This window comes from Hyperolius riggenbachi, chromosome 2, assembly GCF_040937935.1.
Source record: "Hyperolius riggenbachi isolate aHypRig1 chromosome 2, aHypRig1.pri, whole genome shotgun sequence".
Classification (NCBI taxonomy): domain Eukaryota; kingdom Metazoa; phylum Chordata; class Amphibia; order Anura; family Hyperoliidae; genus Hyperolius; species Hyperolius riggenbachi.
The window spans coordinates 486,433,364-486,451,274 of record NC_090647.1 but is presented as its reverse complement, the minus strand read 5'-3'; the positions used below and the strand labels follow the sequence as shown (position 1 = coordinate 486,451,274).

At 43.0% G+C, this 17,911-nt stretch overlaps 1 protein-coding gene across 2 annotated transcripts in view; it reads right to left on the bottom strand.

Annotated features, from left to right (window-relative positions):
* The window catches only part of PIGL (phosphatidylinositol glycan anchor biosynthesis class L), a 225,813-nt gene that overhangs the window by 38,873 nt on the left and 169,029 nt on the right, over nucleotides 1-17,911 (bottom strand). For both annotated transcript variants that reach the window (XM_068270357.1, XM_068270356.1), the window contains exon 4: nucleotides 17,065-17,132. In XM_068270357.1, the coding sequence (XP_068126458.1) occupies nucleotides 17,065-17,132 (68 nt within the window). The remainder of the gene's footprint in view (nucleotides 1-17,064; nucleotides 17,133-17,911) is intronic.

Sequence of the window (17,911 nt, the reverse complement as noted above, 5' to 3'; positions counted from 1 at the left end):
CTATCTATTGTAGGTTGCTGGTCCTTGTCTGACACGTGATTTCTTTTTATGGATTCTGTATTTTCATGAAAAGAGCTATAATTTTTGCAACGTATCTTTTGAGTGTTCTGATCCTTGTGGAATACAGAGATTGTGCTGCCACCAAGTGCTCTGGTGGCTTGATCGTGAATGCACCTCAGCTGTGGTAAGGGGAGTGCGACTAGGTATCCTTAAGGTCCGTACACACGCCAGACTGGAGGCAACGACGGGTCCGTCGTCACCTCCTGCTGGGTGGGCGTTCCAGCGACAGTCCGGCGTGTGTACAGTCTGTCGGCGGACTGATACGGCTGTTTCTGAGCGATCCGCAAATAATGTGAAACAAATACATTGATTAAGCTCACTTTAGTGAAGGTTCTTATTTATTCTTGTCTTGATATATTGAGTGACAAAAATAAGGTAGAAGTTGTTTCATCACTCCTACAGGGCAACTTCTTCAGTTAGAATGAGTGACAGAGATTTGGTTATAAGTACAGTTATTCCACTGAACACTTGTGTGTTAACAGCAAAGGAATCATAAAGCTGCAAGTTTTTAAAAATGTACTGTAAAAGGAACTTTAACAAAGGATTGAACTTCATCCCAGTCGGTACCTGATGCTCCCTTACCCACAAGCAATCTTTACCTTTTCTCAAATAGATCATCAATAGGGTCCGTATGGCTGATTTTGTGGTGAAACTTCTCCCACAGTGTGATGTCATGACCATGGTCCTGAGTGACAGTTTGCAGTCTGTGAACCTCATTACATTGTGGGAAATAACATCTTTTTACAATTGCTAAGCAACCAGTATCTCGCTGTGTGCATAGAACTCTCAGTAACGGACAATCCGTTCAGATCACCTGGCAAAACGAAAGATGTCACCACCAGCGATACATTTTAGAATGTAAATCAGGGAATGGAAAGATTTTACAATGGGCAAACACTGACTAAATGAATATTGCAAACAACAAGCAATTTTATTCATTATGTTATTTTCATTACAGTTCCTCTTTAAAGATGGCAGCCTCCATACAGGTCACTAATGACTTTTAAGCTCTATGGATCTTGGACATGCCAGTCAAAACACAAGATTAATGTCTTAAACAAAAACATCACCGACAAAATGAAACTGAAATTTGGAAAAAGTCCCAAGACCTCTGACATCACTTCAGTTACATGATCTAGCAAACAAGTTATGGCTGTGAACCCATCAGATAGCACTGTCCCATCATGCAATCTTCTGACCTGGTGACTGTGCCTTGAGGTCATGGAAACAGGCGGGTACTGTAATCAGGCCACACAGATAAGTGACTGCTCATCAGCCAAATAGCTTAGCTATTAACCTAACCACCAGCCTAGTATATGCCAGAGAAAAAAAAGAAAAGGACACGGCTCTGACGTTCAAGGAAAGGTTATTTGTTACTTTGAATAGTGGACCTAGGTTGTCCAATACAGTTGTTATAACCCTGACACTCCTCAAAAATCATAAAAACATGCTACAGACATATCAGAAATATTTACCTTTATACTGGAATCCAAGGAATACCTCCTCCCTTCAATGCTGGTCACCTAGTAACTACAGTGAGTAAAGGGTCACCCTACTTCAGGACATTCAGATTTTGTTTTTGAAATTAAACACACATAAAATATCCCAGCTTTATTTACTCTCCTATAGCCTCTGGTTACTGCTTTAACTTCCCTGGCAGTACGCAGTTTCAGAGGCTGCGTCCACGGGTGGATTTTATGCAGCAAAATGTGTTTTATATCGGTTAGCTAGCACTTAGCTAGCTAACTATGTCCCCCAAGCCCCGCAGCACCATTTAGCCATCCCCGATCACTGCCGGTGTAATGTCTGATTGCGCTGCCCGGAAGCTCCCTTCCACACTGAGTAGCACGCATGCTCAGTGTGAAGTTAATGATGCTGCTGGAGATAAAATACGAAATATCTCCGCTCCCACACCTCTTACATTCCCCAAATTTTCAGGGTAGGGAGGGGACCCTCCGAACGACCTCTATGCCAAATTGCAGCCCCCGAGACCTGCTGGTTCAGGAGATAGATTAGAGAAATCTATCTCGGGAACCAGCGGGTCTCGGGGGCTGCAATTTGGTATAGAGGTAGTTCGGGGGGTCCCCTCTCTACCCTGAAAATTTGGGGAGTGTAAGAGGTGTGGGAGCTGAGATATTTAGTATGTTATCTCCAGCAGCATCATTCTATAGGAAATATGGCCGCACAGTCTCCTACTGCGCATGCGGGGCAGCGCAAATCCACAGGCAGCGTAATCAGACACAACACCGGCAATATGTACCCCTCCGCGATCCCGCGAGAGCCGCAGCTTCCCATTGAGCTTCACTCAGCGCTATGACGACGATCGGAGATGACGTCATCCGCAGTCCCGATAGCCGCCATAGCGAGGCCTGGAGCTGATTGGGAGGCTGCGCCATCGCAGGATCCCGGGGGGGGGGGGGGTGTATGTGTACGTATTACGCCGGAGATCTCGGGGGATTGGTGGGGGGAGCGGAGGCACTTGGGGAACATAGTTAGCTAGCTAGGTGCTAGCTAACAGATATAAAACACATTTAGCTGCATAAAATTCTCCAGGGGCCATGTGATCCTATGCGGCAGCTAGCCCAGGGAGGTTATTATTATTATTATTATTTATTATTATTTAGTATTTATATAGCGCCGACATATTACGCAGCGCTGTACAGTGTATATATATATATATATATATATATATATATATCTTGTCACTAACTGTCCCTCAAAGGAGCTCACAATCTAATCCCTACCATTGCCATATGTCTATATTATGTAGTGTAAGTAAGTAAGTAAGTGTACTGCAGTCTAGGGCTAATTTTTTAGGGGGAGCCAATTAACTTATCTGTATGTTTTTGGAATGTGGGAGGAAACCGGAGTGCCCGGAGGAAACCCACGCAGACACGGAGAGAACATACAAACTCTTTGCAGATAGTGCCCTGGCTGGGAATCGAACCAGGGACCCAGCGCTGCAAGGCGAGAGAGCTAACCACTACGCCACCGTGCTGCTATCGTTCAGATTATGAGATCAATGTGATTTATATTTTTTTTAAAAGCAGACCTTTACTCTTCACATAAGCCTGTGTGATACAGATGACTCTCCAGACTGTACTACAGTGAAAACAGAAAATAATCGCTCCTCCTTCCCTTCAAACTATTCACATTTTTGTTGCTTAGCACCCTGAAATGAAGCCACACAAAAAATACTTTTTTTTTCCAGCTGTTTTTACTCAAGGCATCTTATAACAGCCAAGTGAAAGACCTAACAGCAGCAGTTTAGAAATAATATATAAATAACAAAAAAACACTATCAGCAAGATGGATAAAGGATCACCCCTTCCCAAATATACTTTTAACTCAGGCAGATGTAACTAATCACCTTCTCCATTGTACATCCAGCTAATTAGCTCCCACCTGTCATCAGTTGTAATCATTTAGACCAGTGCTTGGAAGCACAACTGAAAGTAAACAGTAAATTATGGGTGACGAGACACTGCCAAAAGATCTCAGAGTTAAAGATGAAGAAAGCACAAGTCAGGAGATTGATATAAAAAAAAGTTTAAAGCCTTTATCAAGTCCTACGAACAAAAGTCTATAAAGTATGAAACTCAAGTCCAACATGAAGACACAGGCTAGTGAACCATGGATAATTTATTGAAAAGCCCACTTTTTAGGGGGCACCTACTATAGTTCATTTTATGGAGCTCTTCAGGATTTATTTGCTCTTAAAGCGGAACTGTAGATTGCTAATAAACACAGTGTTTCACTTACCTGGGGCTTCCCCAAGCCCCCAGCAGCTGTCCTGTCCCGCTCCTCAATGAGTCTCCGTTCCCCCGCCGCCGCTCGGTCCCGCACCTCGACTTGTAAGTCGATGCCAGCACAGCTCTGGCCAAGCGTATTCTTTCTTCGCATTCCCCTCTGCAATAGCGGGGAACGCGAAGAAAGTATACGCGTGGCCAGAGCCGCGCAGTGGCCCGGCGGCAAAACCGTAACTAGCTGGCGGCGGGCGAACGGAGGCTCGTTGAGGAGTGGCGCGGGACAGGACGGCTGCTGGGGGCTTGGGGAAGCCCCAGGTAAGTGAAACATTGTGTTTATTAGCAATCTACAGTTCCGCTTTAAAGAAAACCTGAACTGAAAATTAAAAGTCAAAATAAACATACACAAGTCATACTTACCTCCTGTGTAGTCTACTTCTCAATCTCTTTTTCCTCTCCCACGTCCTGTTTTGTCCACTGTGATCAAGGGACTTTTCCGTCCTCCATTTTGAAAATGGCCATTACACCATAACAGCTTTCTGGTCAGCACACAGTTAAACTGTAACATCGCCCACTTGAGCCATAGGGAAACATGGACATTACCTGGTACATCAGTTTTCCTCTCAGCTATAAGGCTGCATTTCCACTTGTGCGGTGCGAATCGCCGCGGTAAAAATTCGCATGCGGATGCGAATTTCGCATGCGGGTCTATAAGAATTTTCGGTACTTATCCGTTAGCCGGGCGCATCCGGCAGGTGGCGCTGTTGTAGCGAATTTGGATGCGCTGTTGTATCTAATTTGTATCTAATTCCATTCATAGTTACTGAACGTAGTACTGTGTGAATGGAAGCGCCGCAGGTGGCGCTAATTACATTGTTGATACGCACGATACAGTGTGTTAATGGCAAGGAATATACATTGTATTTGAAGTGGCCGGAATGAAAATGAAGGCGGCGGCAATGTAACACATGAAGCCGCCGCCGCCGCCTTCGTCTGTTCTCCCCCTTTGCCCTCTCGCTTCTATACAACACTGCCAGCTGGGGGGGACACGCGTGTCCCCCCACAGTCGTTCGTCGCAAGGAAACAAGCAGGCTTCCCTGCCGCGACGAACGACTCTGGGGGGACACGCATGTCCCCGCAGGCTGGCAGCATTGTATACAAGCGAGAGGGCAAAGGGGGAGAACAGACGAAGGCGGCGGCGGCGGCTTCATGTGTTACATTGCCGCCGCCTTCATTTTCATTCCGGCCACTTCAAATACAATGTATATTCCTTGCCATTAACACACTGTATCGTGCGTATCAACAATGTAATTAGCGCCACCTGCGGCGCTTCCATTCACACAGTACTACGTTCAGTAACTATGAATGGAATTAGATACAAATTAGATACAACAGCGCATCCAAATTCGCTACAACAGCGCCACCTGCCGGATGCGCCCGGCTAACGGATAAGTACCGAATTTTCATGCAAATTCGCATGTGAATTCGCATGGATGACGATGTATGCAAATTTAACCATGGCAGTGCTGGTGTGCTTTTCCATTGTTTCTATGCGAATTCGCATGAAAATTCGCATGAAAATTCGCATGAAAATTCGCATGCCCAAACCTCATGCGAATTTCCTATTAAATACATTGTATGCGATTCGCATAGCGGTATGCGGTATATGCGAATTCTGATGGCTCTGCCATGCGAATTTTTTCTGCACAGAAAAACGCAAAGGAATCCTGACAAGTGGAAACAGTCCCATTCACTTGTATTGCTATGCGAATTTTCATGCGAAAAACGCATGCGAATTCGCTATAGTGGAAATGAGCCCTAACTGACAGCAACTGATATTTTACTGACAGCAACTGATATATTTCATATCTGACAAAATGTTGTCAGAACTGGAAGGGATCATTGTCAGAAGAAAATGGTGAGCTTCTGAGAGGAACTGATGGCCAGGTAACTCTGTAATGTTCATTTGAAGTTACCTCATGTGTTAATTTTAAATAATTTTACTCAGTACAGGTTCCCTTTAAGCTATCTTCCTTAGAGTCTTTGAGCCTGATCCAATTAACCTTTTCTCCTAAGTTTTCTCCTAGGTGATATTTCACATCTTATCAATAAAATGCAGTTGAAGCCACCAGCCATCAAGAAAATACTTCACCTACTTTTTGGTACTTTTTATTAGTTGAGGTTTGGCTTTCAGGTTGTCACAGCCACTATCTCCCATTTAAAGCAAAACACCAGCTTAACAGTCTAAAGCCTCATACGGACATTAGAGCAGTGTTACCTGAACTATTGTTTATGATCACTTCTGTTGATAGGCCTACATTGAAACAGGAGTATCCCCTTAGACCCGACTAGGAAGAACAGCAAATGGATTAATTTGACTTATACTAAAAAACTAATCAGAATATAGACAGATTTTGACTTTGAGAAAATGCCTACATTTCCTCTCTATTAAAACTATTCAATTTACTACTATTATTATTTTTTTTTGCAGACATTAGCTCAAGCCCTAGCCAAAAATGTAGGCTATGAGCACGCTCTTATGTAGTTGTTACAGTGTATTTATTCAGATTTGCTAGAAAGATAAAAAAAAAAAAAAACAAGCAAGAAAAGAGAGCAAGAGACTGATTTTTTTTGGGCCTCATTTTCTTAATTATTTCCATCATGTCTCATGAAAAGAAAAAAATAACAAATAAAAAAATATATAATTTTTTTTGTCACATCTGACACAATGCCAACTGAGGCAGGGCTCACACTTGCATGCATGCAAAATATACACATATTTTTGCACACCATACGTGGTTTCCCACAGCAGCTAATGTAAAAAACAGGCTTTAGGTTTTTTCCAACATAAGATAATTCACATTAGATTAGACATAGACAGTCTATGCCTATCAGTCCATTAATCTACATGGGCTGTCTAATCTAATGTAAGCCTGCATTGTTTGAAATTGATAAAGCTGCATTCCATGTAGATTTACCACCCTCACTGCTGCACTCATAGTGGAAACTGGAAAATAATCCTGTAAGTGCCCTGATACAAATCCTTCTGCTTCAAGGCTCAAACCGATGGAAAACCTGACCCACAGCGATTGTAGTTTCTGCTTCATTTGACCATCAGCCAGCCTCTCCATTGGTTCAGATGTTATAGGCATGTGAGTGGATAGAGAGTGTGACTATGGCCACACAGCCACACCCTCACCTGGCTAGAAGATAGACTTTGCTTCAATGCTTGGGCAGGAGTATGTTCCGGTGCTCTGTAGAAGGATCTGTCAGGGTTCTCTAAAGCTACATACTCACCGAACGAGGCAGTAAGATGGATCCAGCGACAAAGTCCCACGAGACAAGCCATCCCCGATCCATCTGGCTGCCGGCGGGTATTTGTGACGTTACACGAAGGGCTTGAACTAGAGTTCAAGCGACTGCGGTACTTTGCACAGGAGTCGTCAGGGATCTACCTAATCCATACCGCCGTGTGTGTCGCTGAACAATGCGCTATCACTGCAAGGGGCAATGCAGTTTAACATGCTTCTGTTAAACGATGTCGCCTGACGTCGGGTAACATCGCCGCAATTATCGCCCGGTGGTTAAACAGCATTGACATCATCTTTCAAAACAGCTGCAGCAGACAGGGTGGTAGGTGTGAAAATAATGTGGCGTTACTCTTAAGCTGGCCACTAACGGTCCAATTTCTAGCGAAAAATCATTCGAGCGATCAGAAATTCTGATCGGATTGGTTGTAAATAATCTCCATTGGTGGACACAATCGATTATGAACGAGTGAAAAAAATGTCGCCCGAATGAATTTTCGTCGAACGAAAATTTGGATTTTCTTGGTGGTCGTGATAGATAGGAAGCAATGATTGGTTAGTTGATGGTGTAGTGAACGATTTTTCATCCGATCAGAATCTCTGATCGCTCGAACGATTTTTCGCTAGAAATTGGACCATTAGTGGCCAGCTTTAGATGGCACCATGTCACATTTGGGTTATCTTAAAAAGTAACGTCAGATAATATGAATCAAAATGTATCAATTCCATTACAAGCGGTCACCTACTTACAAACAGGTTTGGTTCAGGGATATTGATTGGAAGTTGAATTTATAATGTCATGTATCAAACATGGTGAAACAAGGATAAATGATTTACTTTCAGACTCTGTATTTGGACATATAGTATAAACAATGCATTTTTTTTTATAGTTTTGAATATGCTTTCAAGGTGTTTTAAACTACTTAGATCAGTTTATACAATACAGAAGCACAACTGAAGACAACTATGTTTGTATCTTTGAAACATTGTAACTCGAGTTGTTTGTAAGTAGGGGGACTGCCTAATGCCTGTACAGTACTTAATTACTGAAACTAATACTCTATTACTTAATTACCAAAAACTACCAAATTATTTAATTACTAAAAACTGACTTTCAATTCCAAACAACTTTAAGTTCAAATGTTCCTAAACTGCCAGGAAGTTCACCCCTTAAAAAGTTGTAACCACGGTACTATTATGTTGTATGTACTGCACTCTTTAGACGAAGTTCTTCAATATTGCAATACCAGATGGAAACTAAACATATATTCCAAGCCACACCTGTCCTGCTACCAGTCTACAGGGAGACGGCTTGTTTTCAGATGCTACAGAAATTGAACAAATGCCAGCATAGGTAAACAAGGTGGCACGAAAAGATGAAGAACAAAATGTTCTCCTCTTGTGAATAGCCCATGGCCTGCAGAGCTGTGTGCACTGGGTGACTGAGCAAATTACCAGCTTCTATTTCACCCTCCTGCCTCTTTGAAGTCAAACACTGACGTGGCTTGTGATTCCAATTTGGCAGAGAATGCTGAAAGTCTACACCTCTATACTGTCAAACTGGGAGCTAGTCCAACTGGAGGAAAGGTTTCCACATTTTACAAGCTGCTTCTGTAAGTACTGTGCTAGAATCAGTCATACACCAACCATATATTTACAGATCCCCCTGCCATTCTCAGCAATGTCCCAACTTAGCCAAGTCAGTTCAAGTCCATCTCTAGAAGCATTAGGCAGAGTCAGTCATTACCACAGATAGTTCCTCATAAGACACCAAAACTGTCCTCAAGGAGAACCCATGGCAAAGCATATGATTATGATGTATTTATATAGCATGGGCACCTACTGTAGCACTTTACAGATTTACTTATCTGTATGTTTTTGAGATGTAGCAGGAAACCAGAGTGCCTGGAGAACACACACAAACACAGTGAGAACATACAAACACCATGCAAATAGTGTCCTGGACCAAATTTGAACCTGGAACCCTAGCGCTACAAGATGAGAGTACTATCTACTAAGCCAACATGTTGCCTCATATGGTTAGGCTTCTGATCAGCTGACCGCAGTCATGTGATCAACACAAGAGACAGAGAGAAGACTGTAGGATCAAGAGCCTTCCCTCTCTATGCCATTTATAGCAATACTGAAGCAATTCTTTCAACTTGCTTCAGTATTGCTATAAATGGCATGTGACATGATGAGATAAACGTGGGTACAAATAGCACCTATCCTTTTTTTTGCATTGCAAGAGTTAACAGACCAGTGTTTTATATATGCAAATGAGGCAGTCAAAATAGAAACAAAACATTTATCTGGCTGAGCAAACAATCCCTGATGACAGCAGAGTGCTAAAAACCTCAAAGCTAGTTATTTTATTATTTATTTATTTGTAGTAACTGACTGAACCAAATCTTAGGTCACATTATCATGGCTACTTTGTAGACTTCAGAGATTCAATAAAACCCCAGAAAATAATTTGTAAATAAATGATAAAATAAAATACAGAAGGAAAGCTATATACCATTGCTGCTACACATACAATGAATTATCTCTTGAATTTATTTTCATTTCAGGTTTGTTTTAAAGCAATTCTGAAGTGAGTTTGGCCACTCTGAACTACATATGCAGGTATGTTCCTTAAAGGTTAACACACCTTTGTGTTCCTTTCACTTCTGTATCTGCAGCCCCCTGGCCCATGTTATCACCGGCAGGCAGCAGTATTTGACTTGCTTGGTCAATTTCTGATAAAAAGGAATAGGCAGACCTTCTCCATTTTAGTCTGCTCATTAGCCTCCCATTCCCACCCATTCACCTCCCGTTCCACGCCCTCTCTCCACCCATTCCATGCATGTTCCTGGTCTTCCTCTCCTTGTAACCACGCGTCTGAGTTCAGATTGCAATGCTTCAAACCTGACCTGGAAATAGGAGAGGGGTTAGTCACTTAAATATTTAGAGAGCTGCCATCCCTCCACTCCAACCCCATCCACTGGCCTGGGTGTCACATGTAAATTCCAGTTTGCTGCAAGCAGGTTTGTGGGATACAGCATACAGCACAGGCTGCTGCTCTCCATTGCCACCTTTCTTTCACTGCAGATGACAGCTAGCTACTGGCTCATCCAGAGGAGCACAGCAGTGCAGTGCAGTGGCCACGTTCAGGTATTACAGCTCACGGTTTTCTGGTTTCCCCCCTTTACATTTTAATAACCATTGTGGCCCTCAAGTAATTGTTTCTGATTTTGGCCCCTTATGTGATCGACACCCCTGCTTTAAGCTATATATACACACACACGTAAAATAGAGCCCACTTACTTCACATCATCAGCTGACACCGGCTTTAGCAGAAGTGTATACAGCCATTTAGTTTCACTGAGCTCTGAGTGACACTAAACTGAATGGAATATAAAGTCTTGTCCACAATGACTCTGCCATCCTCATTTAGCTTAACAGCCCTGGCAAGCTCCTCTCACACTGGGGAGCTTGGGTATTTTTGTACAAGGGTTATAGTGTTTGCATCTAAACTTTCTGTGTACAAGAGTGACAGAGATGGAGCAGCAGAGCCTCATGTGACAGAAGGAGAGATGAAAGTCCTGTCCTTGCCTCTCCTGGGAAGAAGCTGTTTGAGATGATGAACCTTGTCCTTGGTGGGGATGCCCTGTGCTGGAAATTATCTCTGCCTGCTCCAACTCCAATTACCTGCTGCAAGCGGTGTCCCAGGAGCACAGCAAAACTCTGCATCCTCAGTGTGACTGTGCATACCATCATATAAACAGCATACCTGTGTGGCAGGATGTCATACAGAAGGCAATGAAATGGAAAGTGGAGGGGAAATAAACAGCTAATCACACTCCAGTGCAGTTTCTTTAAACCTATCATGCTAGAAGTAGACCGATATCAGAATATATATATTTAGAAAATTGGGTATCTGCTGCTTTGATCTCAGGCTCATCTCAGAATAATTTTCAGAGTCCATTTTGCAGCATTGTATTAGCTAAAGTATCTCCATACCTTATATGGGAATGAAGACTTCAATGCAAACTCCAGAGGGTTGCTGAGAAGCCACAATTGTGCTGGGCTGAGATCAAAGTAGTTGGGAGCTGAACTGCAGAGTCACATTCCACTAGACTGGGGCCACAGGATGTATCTAGAACCGGGGCCACAGGATGTATCTAGAACCGAGACCTTCAACCTTATCTTTCCTTATCCTGGCCCAGATCATTATTTAGTACTTATATAGAGCAAACATCTTCCACAGCACTGTACAGAGTATATTGTCTTGTCACATAGCTGTCCCTCAGAGGGGCTCACAATCTACTAACTACCATAGTCATACGTCCATTGCATAACTCCAATCTGTCCCTTTTTCGGAGGGACAATCCCTCTTTGGGAGCCCAGTCCCTCTGTCCCTCTTTCCTCATTTGTCCCCCTTTCAGGAGTGATGTACAGATCTGTTGAAATACTGTATATGTATTTTTCTACTAAAAAAAAATTGTTTATCCACTTCAGCTCACAGGGTTGTTAACTTTATGCATCCGAGCAACTTTCACCTCCCATTCATTCGCCAATAACTTTATCACTACTTATCACACTGAAATTATCTATATCTTGTTTTTTCCACCACTAATTAGGCTTTATTTGAAGGGTACATTTTGCTAAGAATTATTTTATTCTAAATCCATTTTAACAGGAAGCTTAAAGAGACTCTGTAACGACAAAAAGATCCCCTGGGGGGTACTCACCTCGGGTGGGGGAAGCCTCAGGATCCTAATGAGGCTTCCCACGCCGTCCTCTGTCCCACGGAGGTCTCGCTGCAGCCCTCCGAACAGCCGGCGACTGTGCCGACTGTTCAATTCAATATTTACCTTTGCAGGCTCCAGCGGGGGCGCTGTGGCTGCTTTCGCTCCGAAGGAGGCGGAAATACCCGATCTCAGTCGGGTCCGCTCTACTGCGCAGGCGCCGGAGACTTGCGCCTGCGCAGTAGAGCGGACCCGACTGAGATCGGGTATTTCCGCCTCCTTCGGAGCGAAAGCAGCCAGAGCGCCTGCGCAGGAGCCTGCAAAGGTAAATATTACGTCACCGCTGTACGGAGGGCTACAGCGAGACCCCCGAGGGACGGCAGACGGCGTGGGAAGCCTCATTAGGATCCTGAGGCTTCCCCCATCCGAGGTGAGTACCCCCCAGGGGACGTTTTAACGTTACAGATTCTCTTTAAGAAAGAAATGGAAACAAATCATTATTTCTCAGTTTTTGGCCAGTATAGTTTTAAATGAAAAGGGAACTGAAAGAGGAGCTGTTAGCTATAGGGTCTCAGAGAAAAAAAACAAATATATCAGTAGCTAAATATTGGTTGTACTTACATTACATATGCATTTCTCTGTCCATGTTTGGATTTCACAGAATTTTTATATAGTATTTGCAGAGATTGATGCTCCTGACAGCTCATGGCAGGTTCCATGTTTGTCTGTCTCCTGTGAAGCCAATTGTGATGTCATATCCTCCCTGCTTCCTAATGATTCCACTCACAAAAAAGATCGTAATGGATAACACTACTGTGCAGTGAATATTAATTAGCCATGTGGCTAGGAACAATAGCGGACTCATGCAGTATACTCTAACGGAACATATGCCCTGTGATTTTTCAGTGCTGGCTGCTGTTACAAGCTGCTGTAACATGAGCCTGTAACGTCTCACTGAGAAAGCAGCCTTAGGGCGTGATAGGGAAATGAAGGGGGATGACCCAAGGTACTGCAGTGGGGAGAAGAGGCAGCCCCAGAATGCTTTGCAGTATCTGTTATGCGGCCTGTATCCTCCTTAGGAGCTTGGGAATAAAGAGCCTTGCTGTTCAGCACACATCATAGTAAGAGAGATTTTTAACTTCAGTATTGCCTTTTTGGCTTCCTTCTAAACTGTTTAACACAGGAGAATAGAGGTTTAAATTAGCTTTTGCAGCCTGACAGTTACTCTTGAAGTAAGAGGTATAAGGAGGCTGCCATATTTATTTCCTTTTAATCAATACCAGTTGCCTGGCAGCCCTGCTGGTCGATTTCTCTGCAGTAGTATCTGAATAACACCAGAAACAAGCATGCAGCTAGTCTTGTCAGATCTGACTTTAAAGTCTGAAACACCTGATCTGCTGCATGCTTGTTCAGGGGCTATGGCTAATAGTATTAGAGGCAGAGGATCAGCAGGGCTGCCAGGCAACTAGTATTGCTTAAAAGGAAATAAACATGGCAGCCGCAATATACCTCTCTCTTCAGTTCCCCTTTAATACATGCTACCTGGCAGGTAAGGTAGATTATACAGAGAGGTGTAGAGAGCTTTTATAGTTACCTGTTCCAAATGCTGGACCGACTTCCTCTCTTCATCTACCTGCAGCGCTGCACTCCCAGCATCCTCTTCTGACACCGGTGGTGGAAGAGGGGTGCGTTGTCTTTATAGTATTTTAAATATGGTAAAATATAGGATTTACATGATTTGTAAATCATCACATTGGCTTTTTAGTTACACTATACACGGTGTCCCAACTTTTTGGGCAATGGGATCATAAGCAAGGTAATTAAAAATGGCTAAGGGGACACACTTCTATTTAGCACATTCTAGGGTTCTCCTTTAACGTCACGTATACTGTAGATGTGTGGGCCATATGCCATTTATGGAACCTGTGTTCTGTTAAAAACAAATATTCAGCTCAAAGTGCAGAATGTAGGAAGCTGTACTTTTTTTTTAGATTTAAAAAAAGGCAAATTGCACCAAAAGACAGTGCGTGTTTTTTTAGGCCTAAACACATGGGCCACCTTCTGTGAATTGTACAGGCTGAAAAGAGCAGCCAGTTCTGGTGCAAGTAATAATCAGAAGAGGTAAATCACAGCCCTGGACGCGCTCTGAAAGCCTGGTATCCAAGCCCATAGAAAGCAGCTGCCATAGTATTCCTGATACCCATCTGCTGATGGGTTAATGAATGGCCTCTTACACAACCGTCACCATGGAAACCAGCAAAACTGCATTCACTAATGTGGGCGAGTTTAGAAGTAGGAACATTTTAGATACACAATTGAAAGCCCCGCAGAACAGCACGGATGTTGCTTTAGCTAGGCTTTGAGCAAGACCTTTACCTGAAATTTGGAAAAACACTTGAAATGCAATTTAAGTACTGTACTGCATGTGACAAGCAAGAAGGACCCCAATCCTGGCTACTGAGGGCTGAAGTGCACCTTACATGGGCTGATAAGCTCAGGGTGGCTAAATGTCAACGTCCTACCATAACAGCTGCATCAGAAGGCCTCTGACACTGACAGATCATATACATGTCTAAGGCTCCCTGCACACTGCAAATCCGTTTTGCGATTCCGATTCCAATTTGCAATTCCGATTTTCCCTGAATGCAATCTACAGAAAAACGGAGGAAAAAACACAGCATGCAGTAACGATTAAAAATCTAAATCGGATGTAAAAATCGATTAAAAATCGGAATGTGCAGGGAGCCTTAAAGAGGAGCTGTCAGCAATAATATCTCAGAAAAAAAAACACATATATAAGTAGATAAATACTTGCTCTATGTACATAACATATGTATTGCACTGTCCACTTTTTTAATTTTTGTGATTTTTCTACAGTAAAAAAAGAGAAAATCCTTCTTAGAATTTCATAATTTAGCTGTGGCTATTTTGAAGCAATCCTCATGTTACTGTATTTCCTCCCTTATGCTGGGAATACACGGTACGTTTTTGCTGCTCGATTGAGCTATTTAGATGGCTCGATTGATAATTTCCGACATGTCCAATCACCTGCCTGATCGAACAATGGGAAAAGATAAGAAAAACGAATGGAAGAGAATCCGGCGCGAAATCGAGCGGGAAATCGATCGGGCGGCAGAATTGAGCCGCAGAAACGCACCACGTATTCCTAGCATTAAGGTGCCCATACACTCGTCAGATTGGCAGCAGATAGATAAGAAATGCATCTGATGATCTATCTGATGCGTTTTTAGAACATTTTTTACCAGGATAGAATTCCAATAGATTTCAGTTTGAAATCTATTGAAATTCGATCTGATGGCATTTTTTTGCCATCAGATTTCCATTAAGGCCAATGCAAACTGATAAGCAATCTCATCAGATCGACCTAAATTTTCCACCCTGCAAGTTCGATGGAAATCCATCGAAATCGATCGAAATCGGCCGTCGATCGGTCGATTGGCCAACCGATTTGCAATCGATCGATCGGGATCGATCGGTCGGCCAGAAAATCGGCTGAGTGTATGGGCTGCTTTACTCCCCTCTGCCTGATTTGCCCGCCCTTCACTATAGGAAGTGCATTGTCTCAGCATGAGAAATATTGGCCAATCAGAGAGGAACATAGGTGCGGGAGGGGAAAACCGGAGGGAAAGAGGCTTTAACCAATCAGGCTGCATTAGTTAAGTCTGAGGGGAACTAGAGAAGCAAAAAAAGACAACCCAGCATGCTCTGCAACTTGCTTTGTGCGACAATGTAGCAAATAAGAGTCAGGTAAACTGGGGAATGATCATTTATCAACAAGAAAAGTAATTGTGATTTTTAACTTTTGGATTGTCTGGTAAGCATCCTTATTACTTGTTTACAAGATAAAAATAAAGAATTGATTTATTTTTTTATGCCCGACAGTTACACTTTACAGTGAACATGAGGTGAGAATGATAGGGAGGCTGCCATAGGTATTTCCTTTGCAACAATACCAGTTGCCTGGCTGTCCTATTGATCTTCTGGCATCAGTAATGCCTGAGTCACAGCCCTGAAACAAGCATGCAGTTAATCCAGTCAGACTTCAGTCAGAGACATCTGGTCTACATGCTTCTTTAAGTTCTACGTCTAAAGGTATTAGGGCTAGTTCACACTGTGTGCTTTGGTAGCATTTTGCTTATCGCCAGCGATCAGCAAAAAGCTGTTTTTTTCGTGTACAGGAAAGCAATTTAGGTGTGAAAGCGCAGAAGATGCAAGTGAAAACGTGACCCCTTTGCGACACACACAAAACAGAAATGGGCCGTGAGATCTCACAGTCAAGTGTGGTATAATACAGTAATATGCAATAAATAGGCAATGTAGTCAAATAAATGTATAACTAATAGGCAGTGTATTCCAAGTCAAGTGAATGCCAATCACAGGACCATGCAGGCTTTTGAAGAGATTCATTGTGATTTGGTAGTGCTAATTTATTTACTAACAAAGGGGGAAATTAAAGAGTACCCGAGTAGGATCTTCAGGGGGCAGATGGGACACAGAGCCATGTTCTCTGCCTAATAACATGGCTCTGTGTACCCCAACCACCGATCTCTGCCCCCCCCCCCACCGCTGCGCTATAGCCCCTGCGAGTTTAGCAACAAGATTTGTCGCTAACTCAGAGGTAAACAGAGTGGAGAGGAATTCCCTGTTCAAAACGCCCACCAGGGGCGTTCCTGCAGGGTTTCCTGAGCTGCCATTGGGCAGCTTTCTCTCCCTGGCCGCGCCTCCTGCCTCCCTGCACACTGTGAGAGACACACGGTCTCTCAGTGCAGCATCGAGACTTATAGGTCCCGAAAGTGAAAGTGGGCCATTGTGGCCCACGGGAGAGGCGTTTTTTGCGGCTACCTCATCTGCTCAGCCCCGCGGATCAGGTAGCCTACTTTTTTCATTTTTTGTGCCCACCTCGGTCAAAATAAAAAATGAACTCCAATTCTGCTTTATTTACCACTCAGAACTTAGTTGGAGATGAGGTATGTGCAGGGCTGATGGCAAGAATGATGGTGGTGGAAATTAAAGTGATGTTGGTAGATATGGTGGAGTAGTTGAGAGGTAGTGATATTAGTTATACATTGTGCTGGGCTGGAGCAAAGAAGCCTTGAGAAAAAGGGGCTCTGGCTATGGACATAGTATTCAGTTAAAATAATGTCAGGACAGTATTGATTTATGGGGCTGCCTCTTGAGAACAATAAAACACTTTACCTTACAGCGTTGTACAGGGAAATATGGTTGGAGTGGCCACTAACACCTCCTGCATCGAATGTGATCACCTGAAAAAGACAACACACATGTTAGCAGTCTGTCAAATCTGATGCACAGCTTTCCATTGTGTGTACATAGCTTAGGCAATAGCTGGATAGTGCTCTGCCTCTGACACAGGAGACCTGGGATCAAATCTTGGCTCTTCCTGTTCAGTAAGCCAGCACCTATTCAATAGGAGATCTTGGGCAAGACTCCCTATCTCTACTGCCCATAGAGAGTCCTAGTGGCTGCTGCTCTGGCGTTTTGAGTCCGTCAGGAGAAAAGGGCAATACAGTATAAATGTTGTGAGTCTTGTCTTGTCTAATAGGAGATACAAGTTAATACAGTGATAAGAAAGTGAGAAATCTGACATTCAAATCCTTCAGTACTTTACAACCAGTTTTTTATGTCATAGTATCAGAGAAAAATACTCAATACATTTAGTGCAAAAAAAATGCTAGGAAATGCACCTGGAGTGCTACAAATAGTAAAATATTGGTAATTTAACTAGTTTTAATTTAGTTTTAATGCAGGACGTACCGTAAATTCTATGTCCTAAAACCGCAGCAGCACTAATTAGGATGTAGAATCTACGTTCTGGAAACAGAAGCAGTTAAATTACCAATAGTTTTCTATGCACTACCTGGCACCTATTCTAACCTTAAAGAGGAACTCCAGTGAAAATAATGTAATAAAAAAGTGCTTCATTTTTACAATAATTATGTATAAATGATTTTGTCAGTGTTTGCCCATTGTAAAATCTTTCCTCTCCCTGATTTACATTCTGACATTTCCCACATGGTGACAT